General features: G+C 36.7%; 1 protein-coding gene across 1 annotated transcript in view; it reads left to right on the top strand.

Moving 5' to 3' along the window:
• Positions 1-16,803, top strand: part of LOC122803758 (lanosterol synthase-like) — a 792,945-nt gene that overhangs the window by 395,049 nt on the left and 381,093 nt on the right. Inside the window, exon 7 of the mRNA XM_044073448.1 lies at positions 14,945-15,080. Within this exon, the coding sequence (XP_043929383.1) occupies positions 14,945-15,080 (136 nt within the window). The remainder of the gene's footprint in view (positions 1-14,944; positions 15,081-16,803) is intronic.

The following is a 16,803-nucleotide window of genomic DNA, read 5'->3' as shown; positions in this document are numbered from 1 at the left end:
AATTTTGCCATCACATTTGCCATTCTGATAGCCATTATAGACATAAACACTTTATAGTCATGGTTTAGTATTGAAATGGGCCTATAGGAAGCTGGAGCCGATGGAACTTCACCCTCTTTAGGTATTTCAGCCACCAGCACTTTCTTCCAGAATGTTGGTATTTCTCTTCCTCTTAAAATACTGTTAAACAAAACCTTTCAGAGCTTTATCAGTCTTTTCCATCCTAGCTTCCAAACTTCCACAGGAATCCCATGTATTCCCGGTGACTTTATTGTAGATTGGTTATACACCACCATTTTCACCTTATCTCCTCCTATCCTAACTGTTAGTAATTGAGCCTCCACATTTCCATGTGTACCTTTTCTTGATATTTCTCTGCTTTATACAGACTTTCATAGAATTTCCGAAATATTTCTAATACTTCTACAGGATCTTTTATCTTCCTTGTTATGGGCCCCCCCCCCACAAGCTTGGTGACAACCCTTTCTACTTTCTGCTACCCGAGTCGTTGTGCTAAAAGTTTTTGTGCTCTAGAGTTATCAAAAAAAAAAGTTGCTTAACAGTAATCTTTCTAAACTCATGCATATTATCGAGATAATCCCTTATTTTCTGTTTAACATTCTGCAGTTCCTCCTCTTCTTGTTCTGTGGGATTTCTCTTATTTTGCAATACTTTAATATGTATCAGTACCTCCAAGTAATTATTTTTATTCTTAAGCATATCTCACTTTCCTTTATTTCCATCCTATTTTTAAACTCCACTTTAACTTTATCCCACTCCCTAGCTGTATTTTCAGAAGAAATTTCTGTATTCTCTAATAGCTCCTGAATAATTTCCAAAACACATTCTTTAAATTCCTCTCTTTTCAACAGATAGGTGGGAAAGCACCAGTGTCTCATTTTTATTTCATTACCTTGTATTTTTATTTTAGTTATTAATCATTAGCGGACGGAAGTTCCGCTGCGGCGACCCCTAACCGGGAAAAGCCGAAAGACACAATTGGCCTATGATCTGAAATAGTCATTTTGTGTGCATCAAGACCTTCAATTGAATGCACATGTTCCTGTGAACTGTAAATTCTGTCTAGCCGAGCACAGTTTTTGCATCTTGGAGAATAATATATGTATTCACTCTGAGCTTGTAGTACTGAATTCACATCTTCCATGCCAAACATTGTCATAAATTTCTTCAAAAATCTACCCTTTTTTATTATATTTTCCCTTCTGAACCCCCAGACACAGCTTCGCTGTTGCAAATCAAATTCCAGTCCCCAACTACAAGTAATATTCCTAGCTAAAAGCTGATTATTTCTCCCAGAATTTTCTCAAGCTCCATTATAGCAGGTTTAGGTAGAATATAAAATACATGCCAGTGTATGCTTAGTAATAGAAATCTACCATTATTATCTTTTTTCCTCTCTTCTGTTAGTATTGGAGCTCCTCATGCAATTAATATAAGTACTTCTCTTTTCCTTTGCCTCAGGTATTCTGCTGACTAACCATCCTGAAAACATTTCTTTATTAAATTCACATGTTCAGTTCTTTCCAGGTAGGTCTCCTGTAGCATAGTTATTTGAACTCTACATTTTAATGTAGTTCACTGCTCTTTCTTTTTATATTTATCTGTGAGACCATTCACATGTAAAGACTTTACAGAAAGCATAATTTTCTTATATAGTTATTATTCCTACCTTTTTGGTTAAATGTCTAGTTCCAGCTTTTATGTTACATGCATATACTGTTTGGCAGGTTGGTAATTTATACACTTGTTACTTATCCATTTGAGCCTATATAACATCTTACAAAACTTTTTGCTGTATTGAATTGAAAGCCCTCAAACAAAAAACAAACACCCCCAATACCCCCCAAAACCCATTAACTTAATAATAACACACAAACTGTACATCTTAGGAACAAATGTTCCAAACTGATAGCCACACACACAGACTCAAGGTAAGCTAAAAAAAGGTTATTCATGCTAAGATGCATGGTACAGCCTGTGCTTTTAGTGTTATCTGATTTTAAACTAAAAAAATAAACTCCAGAAGGCGTACAATGAAGCTCGCAGACAGATGGATTCACTCGCTGTAATGTCACAACAAATGCAACCAATACCAAGCATTAACATCCTAAAATTACATTTTCATTTAAAAACTTCATCAGATGTGGGCTGAAATCTCCTAAATAAGTATTTATACTTATTACAGTTAAAGTGGACCCAATCCCATAGCATTTTAATTAATATAATTAATTCTAAACTAAAAACGTGAGTACTTCCATAAAACATAAATTATATGATAAAAACCTTTTTGCAAAGTTCCTCTGCATTAAAACCATTCAATAAATGGTTAAAACATGAGTAAATACATATAAGCTGTCGGGTGCTAGGATCTGCTCCATAACACATGCACTCAAGTGATTCAGGTTACTGGCTAAAGCTTTCACCACCCCATAGTGCCTTTTTTAGGCAAGGTTCACAAAACCACCACCATAACAGATACAAGCATGCAAAATCTGAAGGTAATGCTACTCAATGCTAGAAGTCTAAACCTCAAAATGCACTGTCTCGAGCCACTCATAAAAATGGAGAACATCGATATCTGTGCAGAAACTGAGACCTGGTTCAAGGCTCCAGAGAGCACCCCTGTAATACCAGACTATAACTCTTACCACACTTTTCGGCCACCAAACCAAGACCGAAACAGTAAAGGTGGAGGAGTGTCCATATTCAGCAAGGATATTCACACCTCTAGGCTGGTTGCCCAACACAATGCATCTGAAATTCTCCAGTTGCAAGTAACAATAGGTAAGACTGCAATCCAAATTGTAGCTTGCTACAGATCCCCCACCATGCTCCAAGATTCTCACTATACCTTTCTAAACATACTGGAAATATTAAGATACAACCAAACACCCTAATACTGGGTGATTTCAACTACACTGCCATTAACTGGGAAAACTACTCGGGTACTGATACCTTTTCCCACCGGTTCTTGGAATTCATAAATTCCAATGCCCTTGATCAAGTAATCCATTGTCCCACCAGAGGCTCCAATATCCTAGACCTGGTCATTACCAACATGGGAGATAGATTCTCCACACCAGTGGTCAACCCCTCATTGGTCAGATCGGACCATAAGCAAATCACCCTTGGCATCCACATCCCACCCCCATCCACCTCCAGTAAGGAAACCTCCGTAAAAAAACTTCTCCAAAGTCAACTTCATGCTACTCAAGTCAGAAGTGACAAACTTCATGACACCCATGCAAATGGGAGCTGAAAGTTCGATTGCTGAATCCTACACTAAGGCAGTGTATGTGCACATTCACTTGTGCATGAATCGTGCCATCCCAGATAGAACCAAGACACTCTCCTCCAAAAAAAGGAAGCCAATCTGGTGGTCCCCTGCCATAAACAAACTATACAACAGAAGAAAGAAACTGTTGCAGAAAAGAGGAAAATCCCAGGATGCAAAAAACTCCCTTACCAGCCTCAGTAAGAAGCTGAGATCCCTCATAAAATCCTCCAAAGCTAGTTATGAAAATAAAATTGCCAAAAATTCCAAAGACAACAAGGCATTCTATAGTTATGTCAAGAATCTAAATGGCAATGCTCAGATATGCTCTGAGCTACAACAGAATGGCATTAAATATACTGATCCCAAGGATATTACTAATATCCTGGCAAATCAATTTAGTGCCAACTTCACCCCCCTCTCACACCCTAAACGGCCTATCTCAATACCAAAATATTGCCAAATTCTGTTAGTCACGGCCACACAGGTAGAAACCGCACTCTCCAAAGCTAAGAATGCAGCATCCACGGGACCAGAAGACATCCCGGGCTGTGTACTACATGAACTACCAAATGAACTGGCACCTCACCTAAGTGTCATGTTTAATCATAACCTCACCTCAGGCTTCGTGCCCACTGAGTGGCACACAGCTACAGTTATCCCACTCCACAAGGGGGGATCCACCTTGGATCCCGGGAACTACCATCCCATAAGACTGATGAGCCTGATATGCAAAAGCATGGAATACATTATCATGGAACTTATAAACAAAGACATTGGCAACCTTCAAACACTGGACCCCACACAGTTTGGGTTCGTAAAGGGCCGATCTTGTCTCCTGAACCTGATTGACTTTTTCTAATCAGTCTCCAGAGCTGTGGACAAGGGTAAGGCGGTCCACACCACCTATCTGGACCTCGCCAAGGCCTTCAACACCATCCCCACTCTGGAATCATAGATAAACTTACTAAGCTGGGCATAAATCCCTACGTCACTCAATGGGTTGCCAACTGGCTTACTGACAGAACCCAGACTGTAAAAGTAGCTGACTCCAAGTCCATCTCCAGACAAGTGACAAGTGGAGTACCTCAGGGTTCAGTCCTGGGACCGCTCTTGTTTGGCATCTACTTCTCTGAATTACAGGCCAACACTAAGGGACTCTGGCTAACAAAGTTCGCAGATGACTGCAAACTGGGAGCCATTATTGAATCCCCAAATGATGTGGATATTCTACAAAAGGGCCTTACAGAAACAGATGTTTGGTGTCAGAACCATGGGCTCAAGCTTAATGCCAAGAAATGTATAGTTATCCCCTTTGAGAAAAAACATGTACCAATGAATTACCACATAGGTGGCAGTACACTAAACACCGAAAGTGTGATGAGAGACTTAGGGACACAGGTGGACAGTGGTTTCACCTTCGATAATCACATCGCCACAACAGTCAGGATATCCTTCTATGCGGTACACCTACCTCACCACTAAGGGCTTTTCATCCAGAAAAAAGGAGGTCATTGTCCCACTGTACTCATCCCTCATTAGACCCATTATAGAGTACAATGCCCCATTTGGTATGTACCTCACAAGGCATCTGCAACAGTTGGAAAGGCCGCAGAAATACCTTACTAAAAGAATCACAGGCCTAAAGCAGATGCCCTATACTGACCACCTAAAAAAACTCCAGCTATACTCTGTGGCATATTGTCTACTCAGAGGCGATCTCTTCCTAACATACAAGGCCATGTCAAACCCTGAGTTGTTGGACATGCTCCACTTAAAGAAATCCCAATCCCTCAGATCCACATGCTTCAGGGATATAAACCTTGTCATCACAATGAACAAAACATGCTGGAGGGATAGGTTCCTGATCCAGAGACTCCCTATACTCTGGAATAGACTGCCAGTACATGTCAAGCAGAGTGCCTTCTTGGCCCTCTTCAAAAGGAACCTTGACGATTGGATGGGAGATAGGAAATTCAACCCGGAGATCATGTTAGTCGCCCTGCTAGACAGGGGTCCAGGGAAGTAAATATTGTGGGAGGAAATATCCAGGGAATTGTTATGGCTAGGCTTGTATAGGTCCTAGGGCTGATAGCCTAGTACCAACCTATGAACCTATGAATCTATGAATAAAAACATGTATTATTACAGAGTATAGATTGTTCCTGTAAAAAAAAATCTAAAACAATGTAAGAATGTCACTGAAAAATCAATCAGTAAAAACATAATGAAAACTCCAGCAAAGCTAGAACTTCAACTGAGTGACCTTCCAAACCTCTTGTATCAGAGGCACATGGGATATATGCAACTGATCCTTATGAACATCAGGTGTTTCAGCTAATTGGTGATTCTGAATGCCCATGACTTGTTTCGTTGTTTTAATGGTCACTTAGTGGAAGTTCTAGCTTTGCTGGAATTTTCATTTTGTTTTTACTGATTGGTTTTTCACTAACCTTCTCACTCATTGTTTTAGTTTGTTGTTTGGGATATTTTTGCAGTGACCCTAATGATAATGGACATCAGCTGGGTATAACAGCCCTGTGTTTCTAATGCTTAGTCAAACACTCTGCTTGTGCTGTGCTGATGAGGTCATAACAAGGCCGAAATATGCATATCCACAGCTAGTGGGGTTTAGCTTTATTGGCCTGAAATTGTCCATTAAAACGACGAAACATGTCATGGGCATTCAGAATCGCCAATTAGCTGAAACACCTGATGTTCATATGGATCATTTGCATATATCCCATGTGCCTCTGATACAAGAGGTTTGGGAGGTCACTCAGTAGAATTTTCTGTTCTAGCTTTGCTGGAGTTTTCATTTTGTTTTTACTTCCTGTAAAAAAAGGAAAAAGCATTCTATTAGATTATACCACCATCTTGTGGTCAGCTGTAAAATTGCACTTTAAAAATATAACATTTTATTACTAAAATAACACTTTCTTAAACATTCAGTAGCAATGTTACTAAAATGACAAATAAATAGACAATAAATATGAAACTTTTTTAAAAGAATTAAATATAGAGCAATTCCATAAAACCCTGTCTCATTCAAGGAAAATATTATTCAATAGTCAAGAGGTTTACTAAATGAAGTTTATAATTTTGCAGCTCTGCATTTGTGAAGGGGGCAGTGGAAATGCAATCATTCAGCCCTGGCCATTTATTAGCCTGTAAAGTTACCTGCCACCAGAGCTCTCTATATTCATTTTTTTCCTCCCATAAACCCCCCCCTTTCATCACTTTTCACTCTCTCTAACACAAAAAACAAATAGTGGGCATCTTTACATTCCTGCTTGCGTTTATATAGAGCATTAGTTTCTTTTTTGTTTTGTATATCATATATGTGCTCATAAATTCTTCTTCTTAATTTGAGCTCGGTCTTTCCTACGTAAAATGCTTGGCAGACCGTACATTTTGCCAAGTACTCTAAACCATTGTTGTCACAGTTGTTGAATTCTTTCCCTTCTATTACCATTTTCCTACTTTCCAAATAAAATTGTTTCTTTGTTGGCAATATAGGAACACTGTGAACAATGCCCACATTTAAAAGTTCCATTTCTTCTTTTTTGTTTCCAGACTCAAACACATACTTCTTTTTTAATTATTTTTTTCAGGCTGTAAGAATTTATATATACTACTTTCAGTTTTTCTTTGGTTATTTTATCTAAGTCAGTGATAGCAATAAATCTATTCCATTTCTTGTCAATAATCCCCCTGACCAAAGTAGAACATGCATTGAATTCTGTTACTAAAGCTCTGTTGAAATTCTCGTCTAGTTTACCCTGTCCTGAACTTTCTTCCATGCAACCTAAAATAGCTTTAAATTTCACAGATCTTCCTTCTAAAACCTCCTTCTCTACTTGTTCAATTAAGCAATCTGGGTAGTTCCTTGTTCTAAACATCTGGTTTAAAACGTTCATTTCTTCAATAAAATCCTCGTTGTTGGATGTCATTCTGGAAGATCTTATATACTGTCCCTTAACCAAAATTCTTTTTTTCTTTGGAATTAAATTTCTCTTTCTTATAGATCTTTACAAACAAGTAATGTACCATATCCTGTTCTACATTATATGTGAATTTCAAAACGTTTGTACTATTATTTAAAAAAATCAATAAAATCCGAAATCTCTTCTTTAGGTGACCCCCAAAAAATACAAATGTCATCCAAAAATCTTTATATAACAGCCATTTTTTGGCAGTATATAGAATTAAACACCTGCTTTTCTTCCCATTTTGCTAAAACTAAATTTGCATATGTTGGTGCGCAGGCTGCACCCATGGCGACACCTTTTGTTTGATGAAAATATTCCCCCTTAAAGTAAAGAAAATTGTATTTTAAGACTAGGTCCATTAGTTGTAAAAATAACTATGCATTCATTATGTGTTAAAATCTTGTCTTCAAATGTTATTTTTTCCAGTAATGCTAAACCTTCTTCATGGGGAATACTAGAGAATAAATAAATTATGTCAATAGTAAGGAAGTTCATGTCTTCTTTCTATAAGTCTTGCTTTACACATCTAAGAAAATCCCAAGAATCTCTCAGAATATTTTTTCTCATTAACCATGAAGCTTTCAGTTATGAGTCAACGATCTATAAGAAATATAAATTCAATTCCAGGGTATATAGGAAAAGTAGCTATTTGAATTCTATCTACACTTCAACAGTGCTCACCCTATGCACCAAAAAAGAAATTTGGTTAGGAGACATTATATAAGATCTTCCAGAATGACATCCAACAACGAGGATTTTATTGAAGAAATGAAAGTTTTAAACCAGGTGTTTAGAACATGGAACTACCCAGATTGTTTAATTGAACAAGTAGAGAAGGATGTTTTAGAAGGAAGATCTGTGAAATTTAAACCTATTTTAGGTTGTATGGAAGAAAGTTCAGGACAGGGTAAACTAGAAGAGAATTTCAACAGAGCTTTAGTAATAGAATTCAATGCATGTTCTACTTTGGTCAGGAGGATTATTGACAAGGAATGTAACAGATTTATTGCTATCACTGACTTAGGTAAAATAATCAAGGAAAAATTGAAAGTCGTATATAAAAATTCTTGCAGCCTGAAAAACTTATTAAAAAAGAATTATGTGTTTGATTCTGGAAACAAAAAAAGAAGAAATTGAACTTTTAAATATTGCCAACAAAGAAACTCTTTTTTGGGAAAGTATGAAAATGTTAATAGAATGGAAAGAATTCAACAACTGTGATAACAATGGCTTAGTGTACTTGGCAAAATGTAAGGTCTGCCAAGCATTTTATGTAGGAAAGACCAAGCACAAATTAAGAAGAAGAATTTATGAGCACACATACGATATACAAAACAAAAAAGAAACTAATGCTCAATATAAACACAAGCAGGAATGTAAAGATGCCCACTATTTGTTTTTTTGTGTTAGAGAGAGTGAAAAGTGATGAAAGGGGTGATTTATGGGAGGAAAAAATTGAATATAGAGAGCTCTGGTGGCAGGTAACTTTACAGGCTAATAAATGGCCAGGGCTGAATGATTGCATTTCCACTGCCCCCCTTCTCAAACTCAGAGCTGCAAAATTATAAACTACATTTAGTAAATCACTTTACCATTGAATAATATTTTCCTTGAATGAGACAGGGTTTTATGGAATTGCTATATATTTAGTTATTTTTAAAAAGTTTCATATTTATTGTTTATTTATATGTCATTGTAGTAAGAGGGATGCTATTGAATGTTTAAGAAAGTGTTCTTTTTGTAATAAAATGTTATATTTTAAAGTGTAGTTTTACAGATGACCACAAGATGGTGATATAATCTAGTAGAATGATTTTTCCATTTTTTATAGGAACAATCTATACTTTGTAATAATACATGTTTTTATTACGCTCATAGGTATTTATTCTTGTTTTAACCATTATTTATTGAATGGTTCTAATGCAGAGGAACTTTGCAAAAAGGTTTTTATCATATTCATGTTTTATGGAAGTGCTCAAGTTTTAGTTTAGAATTAATTATGTTAATTAAAATGCTATGGGATTGGTTCCATCTTAATTGCAATAAGTATAAATACTTATTTAGGAGATTTCAGCCCACCTCTGATGAAGTTTTTAAACAAAAACATAATTTTAGGACGTTAATGCTTGGTATTGGTTGTATTTGTTGTGACATTAAAGCGAGTGAATCCAACTGTCTGCGAGCTTCATTGTACGCCTTCTGGGGTCTATTTTTGAGTTTATAAGTGTTTTTTGTGGACCTTTTGCAATTTTTATTGGATTTCTTATCTGATTTTCTTATCTTTATAGCTCTGTCAGCTGAGAAAACACTTGAATGCTTTCAGTAGACATTTTCTCCAAGCTATTTCTCTTTATTAGACTGTCTCCTAGAGATATGGGAACCAGACACAAAACTGCTAAGCATACATTGTTTACTAGAAAAAAGCCTTATAATATTCAGTATTCTTTTTCATTTGTTTGCTTTCTATTAACACTTGTTACTAGATAAAGCTAAGGGCCTTAACCCAGTCATTACCCTTTGTAAGAATGAGAAAAAACACACTATTTATGTTTTCTCATGCTCTTTTAATAAGATTTTCCTCTTCTTTTTTCATTGCAGTGCCTACATTTCTTAAAACTGAACAAGGAAAAAGAGAGAAGGGAGAAAAAAGCACCTATTTATATTAGTATCCCTAATACACTTTAAAATAACTGAGAAAACTTTACTTCCTAGCTTGCATAGAAAATCCTGCAGCATTAAAATAGTACCATTAAGAAAATAAAGTTTGTTTTACTTACAGTTAACTTTCTCCCCTCACCTTCCCCTCTCCCAAGTATTTTTCGGAAGAGTAATAACATGAAGTGGGATATATGCTTTAGAGTCCCCTACAAGTTAAACAGAGATCAAGAAAATCCAATATTTCTACATTTTCTTGTTCTGTTATGTTTCACAAATATAATTATTGCATTGTATTCCCACATTTGTCATTTTCCAAGTTACTGGTGTTATTCATTGAATATTAATAACATGAAGCAAGGCATATGTTTTAGAGTTTCCTACAAGTTTAACAAAGTCCAAGGAAGTCCAATATTTTCACATTTTCTTGTGCTGTCATGTTTCACAAATATAATTATTGCTTTGTAATCCCACATTTATTTCCAAATTACTAGTTTTATTTCTGTTCATCTCCAACTGCCAGATAATGTCTCTGTTTAATTTTTCTTGATTCATCTAGTTGAATATTATGTTTTCTTCCTTCTCTCAACCATTTTCCATAGAAAGAGTGGAAAAGATTTCATGGGCACAGTCTCTCTTCTGTCTTTATTACCAGAGGGAAATGAAGCAGACCCTCCTTCTGTTTCACAACTCACCCTTTGTTGGACAAACCTTTGCATTCCCTCCTTAGCATGTACTTCATCAGAAATTATTTTGTCCCTCCAGGGAAAAATGGTTTGAAGATACAGCAGTCTGAATCTCACAGCTGCTTCTCGACATTTCCTAAATAATGGAAATCATGTACTTCTCTTCTGCCTGGTGCACAATGAGTAGTAATTTTCCACAAATTCTCTCCCGTCTCCCACTTTTAGTACTTTGTCCTTCTGCCCCAGTTTTGTCAGAATCAACTACTTCTGCTGATAAGATTGCATCTTTACTATTAAAGTCCTAGGTTGTTTTCTAATAACCAGGTTTGGAGCACACACATGATGCGCCCTTTCAGTAAACAGTTCTTATTGTGGACTACCAGTCCAGTTGCTTATTTGTTTTTTTGTTTTTTTTCATAAAATTAATATAGTCTGTTCCTTCCAGGTTCTCTGGTATAGTAGAAAATCTCAGGTTTTCCCTCTGTGCTCTGTCCTCTAATTCTATTATTTTTGAAATGTCTTTTCTTGTGCAATATTATATTCAGCCAACATTTTCTTAATTTCAGCCTCAAGAGTTTTTCAGTTTTGTCATCTTTTCTGAGCATCTCTTTAAAGCTTCTTCCATTTTTCCAGTCTTTTATTGTCTGTGTTGATATTCTCCATGAGTGTTTTGTTTATTTTAATCAGGTCTTTGTGCAGTTTCTTTCTACTTTCCTCTAGGTTACTGGAAGTCATGTCTGGAGCTTGCACTGTTTCTTGATGAACAGCTGCAGTACTTTTCCAGTCAGTGTTTTTTGTCACCTTTTGTGCTGATTTTCCTCCGGGTCCTCTGGATTTTTTTCTGGTATCCAGGCAGTGCACTTACTAGCCAGTTACTGAAATTTACACACAAATTTAGATCCACTGGCTTTCTCTGCTAAGTTTCTGTTTTCACACTGGGAGAGCTATAATTAAGCTGTTACTCAATGTGCAGCTATCTTGGAGCATGTCTGAAATCATCTTGGTGGTTTGCTGATCTTGCTGCAAGCTCTTAACAGCAACATTCCTCCTGTTTCATGATTTCACTCTGTTTTCACCAACTTCCACTGCCAGTACATTGCTAGATGTGAACATAAGTCATTTAGTTTTACTGTGTTTCAGTGTTCTGTGGTTCTTTGCAGTTACATGCAGTTGATTTTTTCTTTGGTATGTGATTCTATGCATCCAGAATTCTACATTCACACTTAGACTTGGTATGGATTCCTGAGGATTTTAGCTATATTTGATTCTGTTTTATATTTTCATTGGTCTTGTGACAGTGCATTGACTCCTTTTAGCTGTATGTACTTGTTTTCTGGTTCTTAATTTTAAACAGGAAAACTCACTTCTTATGAGTTTTATTGCATTTTCATTAGGTTTCCTAGCCTCAGCTTGGACTTGCTGAATCCTCATTAAGATATTTGTCTTCAGTTTAGACTTGGACTTCCCAGACTCAATTTAACTCTTTCACACCTGCCAGCACCCACTGTACTGTGACGTAGAATACCTCTGTTCCGGCACGCTGCACGGAGATCAGCAGGAGTTGTGAAAATAAAAATAAAAAAAAAATAAGAAAGACATTAACTTGAACATGTAAAGCAATTTTCCTTGTTCAAGTCATTGTTTTTCATACATATTTAAACAACTTAATTATACTAGTGATTGTCAAATTCAGTAACCTGTTTATGCTATCGATTTTGAGATTCAGTAACATGGTTATATCGATGAGTGTCCAATTTGGTAGCATGGTTATGCTACTGATTTACATCCAGTTTGGTGAATGGTTTTAAGATGAACTGTGGTGATTATGGCCATCTTCTGTAGAACTCCACAGAGCTGGTGTACAATTAACAATGTAGGCAGGGCACATGACAGAGCACTCACAGCAGAGTGCGTATAAGATAATTTCTTTACATTACATGCTACTCTATTGTTTACATTAGCTGACTATATGAATACTATATTTACTAAAGCTACTCTGGTAGTAATATATGGGTGTTGCTTATTTCGTGTATTGACTGTGCCTTGCCCCAGAGTCTAAGTTGACAAACTGGATGCAGCCCACATGCATTGTAGGATTGCTGACTTATCTATCTCACTGTACTGCTTTTAATTATTTTATATTACTTTGGGTGTGTGTACTTATTTCTGTTCATCCATTTAGCTATTGTTTGGTGAATTTTATCTAGAGTCTTAATGCAAAACCTGACACAGCAGTATGTGCTAGTCTAGCCATCATGTTCTATATTTCACTTGGTTTTTCAAATATTATGCTGGGATTTTATTGTTCTCAGTTCCTGTGCCAACCAGACATACAAACTAGACACAGTATCTGGATGGTTCACATGTAGATGCATTGATGAAGATGTTGGCATATAGTGCATATCTCATTGGGGCCCTAGTCCATACTAGGACCCAAGATTAGTAACTTTATTAAATTTGTTGTTGCCTATTGACATTGCTATGCTGCTGTCATTGTTTTAACACAGCACAGACTACAACTTTGTACTGTGCCCCTGTTTTAGTGGCTTTTTTCAGACCACTGCCCAGGACATTATCTGTTATCCTAGAGCTGCCTTTTTTATCTTTCAAGCCCTTTGTTTGATTCTCCAGCAAGGGCAGAAGGCATCATGTTTTGAGGTGGCACAGGGCAGAGTATCAAAGATGACTTGATGTGGTGGACACTTGACTGGTCCAGTCTGCCAGCTGTTTTGGTAACCAGACATTGCTGTGTAGCATTACAGATGACAGTTTGATTTTCTTTTCTGCCTGACAAACCAAAAAGTATGTCTTATCAAGGACAAATTTCAGGGCCTGGGCACTGTATTCTGTTTCTTGGTCTGTCTACTATAACCTTGGAACTTTACTGACCTTACTACAGGATGTTTACTTAGGCTTCATTATAGCAAGACAGACTGTTTGCTGAAAATGTCTGTCCTTATTTGATGTCTACAATGCCTGTCCAGGTTCTCTGTAGTTTGCAACACTTGGATGGATTGGATTGAGAGTGGGATGCTGATCTGCTTTTGTTCTGTGCTGCACCTCTCAAAGGCTCAAAGTGGGAGCACTAACCCTTTTGAGTGTGTCTTAGGTACAGGAGGCAAGTCTTTCCTCACCTGTCATTCCTTGGAAGTGTCGAGATATTCATTCAAGACTTATTGATTGAGTTCTGAACAACTCCAATGAACTTGTAGTCTTTGTTTCAGAAATAAATCCTACCATCTGTGGTTTGGTCCCATGTACAAGAAGACTGGCTATCACTTGCCTTGATGTATCAATCTTAGTCATTATTAAATTGTCCATTCTTTTTTGAGTCATGGGGTCTTTCACTCTGTGGTAAAGGAGGCATTGGTGACCCCCCCTTAAAGAAAACTGAATTTGATTTTGCTAGCTTAGATTATTATCACTCTGTCTAACCTTTTTATTTGGATTATTTTCACCCTGTTTAACCTTTTTATTAATCTGTATTGAAAAGGATGTTTACTCATAACTTGATTTCAGCACTGAGCATATGCAGTATCAGGACAAAAGCACAAGCGTTCCTGAAATGAGGAATTTTCACACGAATACAGTTTTATATCCAGTAAATATTTGAATGGCATGTGCTTTCTGTTTATCTTTGGCCATTGTCCCTCTCCTCCTACATTTGTTACTTCTTTTGCATTTAGGTTATACCTGTAAAGTAGCAATGGGCAAACATGCTATGTACATATACCTCCTGTGCAAAGTCATTGTATTGTACCTGCTCATTAATATTAAAATCCTAGCCTGTAAATACAGTTAACTTTGTATCTTAAAATGAAGCTGACTATTCAGAGTGTATCACAACAATTCTAAGACTGCTACTTTGTTACAGCATTACATTACACTGTTATCCTTTTCATTTAGACAAAATATTAAGTGAACAGACATGGCAAGGCAGTGTAATGTTTTTTTTGGTTACTAGAAGTGAGAGCTCCATTTTTAAATTTTCTGGCTTCACTATATAATTAACTTTATTTAATAAGCAGATGAAAATGTTTATTTTCTAGGGTGAATACCATTCAGATAGCTATAGCCATAAGGGTCTTTATGATCTGCACTTACAAATTAAAAAAGATTGTTGAAAAAGGATTTCTAAAAAAGTAATCCACATTCATTATTGAACTAACATGATCAAATCTGAATTGCATTTATAAATCCCAAATATTCTGGAGGAGAAAGTCTTATTTTCATGATGTGCACATTTGTATTTTCATTGTTTTACTCTGTATCATTCCTGGGCTTAGTTGGTATTTAATTTGTCTTGCTTGTTTCAGGCTGTTCCCTACCTGGATGCCTGCTCACCCTTCCACAATCTGGTGCCACTGTCGCCAGGTGTACCTTTCCATGAGTTACTGCTATGCTGCCCGCTTGAAAGCCAAAGAAGATGATCTTATCCTTAGCCTTAGACAGGTACATTGCATGAGTTTAAGGTCTGTCATTCTATAACATGGATGCAGTTAAGTTTTGTTATATGCATTTTGTATACAGACAAGTTCTAGCTGAGAGCAAGGTAATTTGTTTTGAGTTTTTACTTTGTGGTCTTTTTGCAACAGGAACATATCAGATGGACCTGTCATAATATATTAGAGCAGCTTGGCAACTTCTTGTGAACTGTCCAGCAGGCTTATGTCAGCACTGGCAATAATGTGGCCCCCTCATTTTCCCACCTATTATTTTCTTTTGTCACATTGGAATAAAGAATAGGTAATTAGAATATATTTGGTTTCCTAGGTTCCTTCATTTACCCATTAATTGTGGTTTGTCCTTCACCACTGTCCTCCTGTGGTTTGCAGGACTTATTCACTAATTGCTACTGGATAGCAGGTAGTGCTGCCTAAAGTTTAATAACCCCACTATTTGAACATGCAGATAAGCTTTAAACATTTCTAATAGGCAAAAAAATGATGTACAAAATGGAGGCATAGTGCTGGAATAATCTCCTTCATCAAAGTCCAAGGAGCCTAGAAAGCACTAAAAGCAGAAAGAATATAAAATAAGTCAGGAGTTCTCCTTGGAACATGGCCGAGGATGAAATGTGTGATTGCTTTGTCTTTACACTAACTGGGTGGATATTAAAACCCACTCAGTGCATTGCCTAGCTGTCAGAAATGTTAATACTGTCTATGATGAATAAGTTATGTTAACCAAACCCACTACAGAGAGCATGCTCCATTCTAGAATTTAAAGATACCATCAAGTTATCATTCTTCAGAATTTTCTTTATTTTGGTAGTTTGACAGTAGTTATAGTCAGTTGTGTCACATGGCTCAATAGTCTTTTTTAAAACATTAACACAATTCAAATGTATAGGCTGATAAGTTAGTTCATGTTTCATATAGGTTTAGTCACACAACATTTCTGTTCCTCCTTTTTCTTTGTTTTTCTGCTCAGAGGGGTTCTTCCATTGTAGTAAATTGTATTTATTTACTTTGGCATTTTATTTATTAACTAGATGGGTAGGTCAGATCAACTGATACTTTTCTTCCATGACCCATGCCCTGGCAGTGCAAATAAAACATACAAACAACTGAGGCCATGTTAGAATTGGGATTCAACAGTAAAACACTAAAGTGTTGATAAGTTACAAATGTAGCAACAGAAAAGAAATGCACAGAACAGTCAGTGTAAAAAAAAAACCAAACAAAAAAAAATGCCCTTCTAATTTTTGCATACAAACAGTTTGTGGAAATTTAAATTTAGCTTGCACTTTGTATATAGATATTTATTCATGGTTTGTTATCATTTTTTTATAGACTCTTATGATTGAGATTAAAATTTTGAAAGTGTAGGTACTTACCCGTTGTCTTTAAAGCATTTACATGTGTTGTTTTCTATGTGAGTAGACGAGTAGACAGACACTTTCATGTGGTCCCACCTGGAATTCTACCAGGGAGTGTGTGCCTGTGAGCACATCTTCCCTGCCCTCCACAGAAAGGTGAGCTGGCTTAACTCTCATCATTCTTGTCCCACCACATTCAGCTTCAACAATCATGTGTGCTGCTAGTCAATCTGGGGTCATAGGGTTTCTTTTGTCCATGTCAGAGGAGCTGGCTATCTAAAGTCAACTACTGTGGCTGTTGTCATTTCTGTATCCTTTTGTGCCATGGGGCTGGTCAGCAGCTGCTTTATTTCA

This window comes from Protopterus annectens, chromosome 6.part0 (genome assembly GCF_019279795.1).
Source record: "Protopterus annectens isolate FY-2018-M chromosome 6.part0, PAN1.0, whole genome shotgun sequence".
NCBI lineage: Eukaryota > Metazoa > Chordata > Ceratodontiformes > Protopteridae > Protopterus > Protopterus annectens.
Note: the sequence above shows the minus strand (reverse complement) of the source record. Positions and strands in the feature narration are given on the sequence as shown.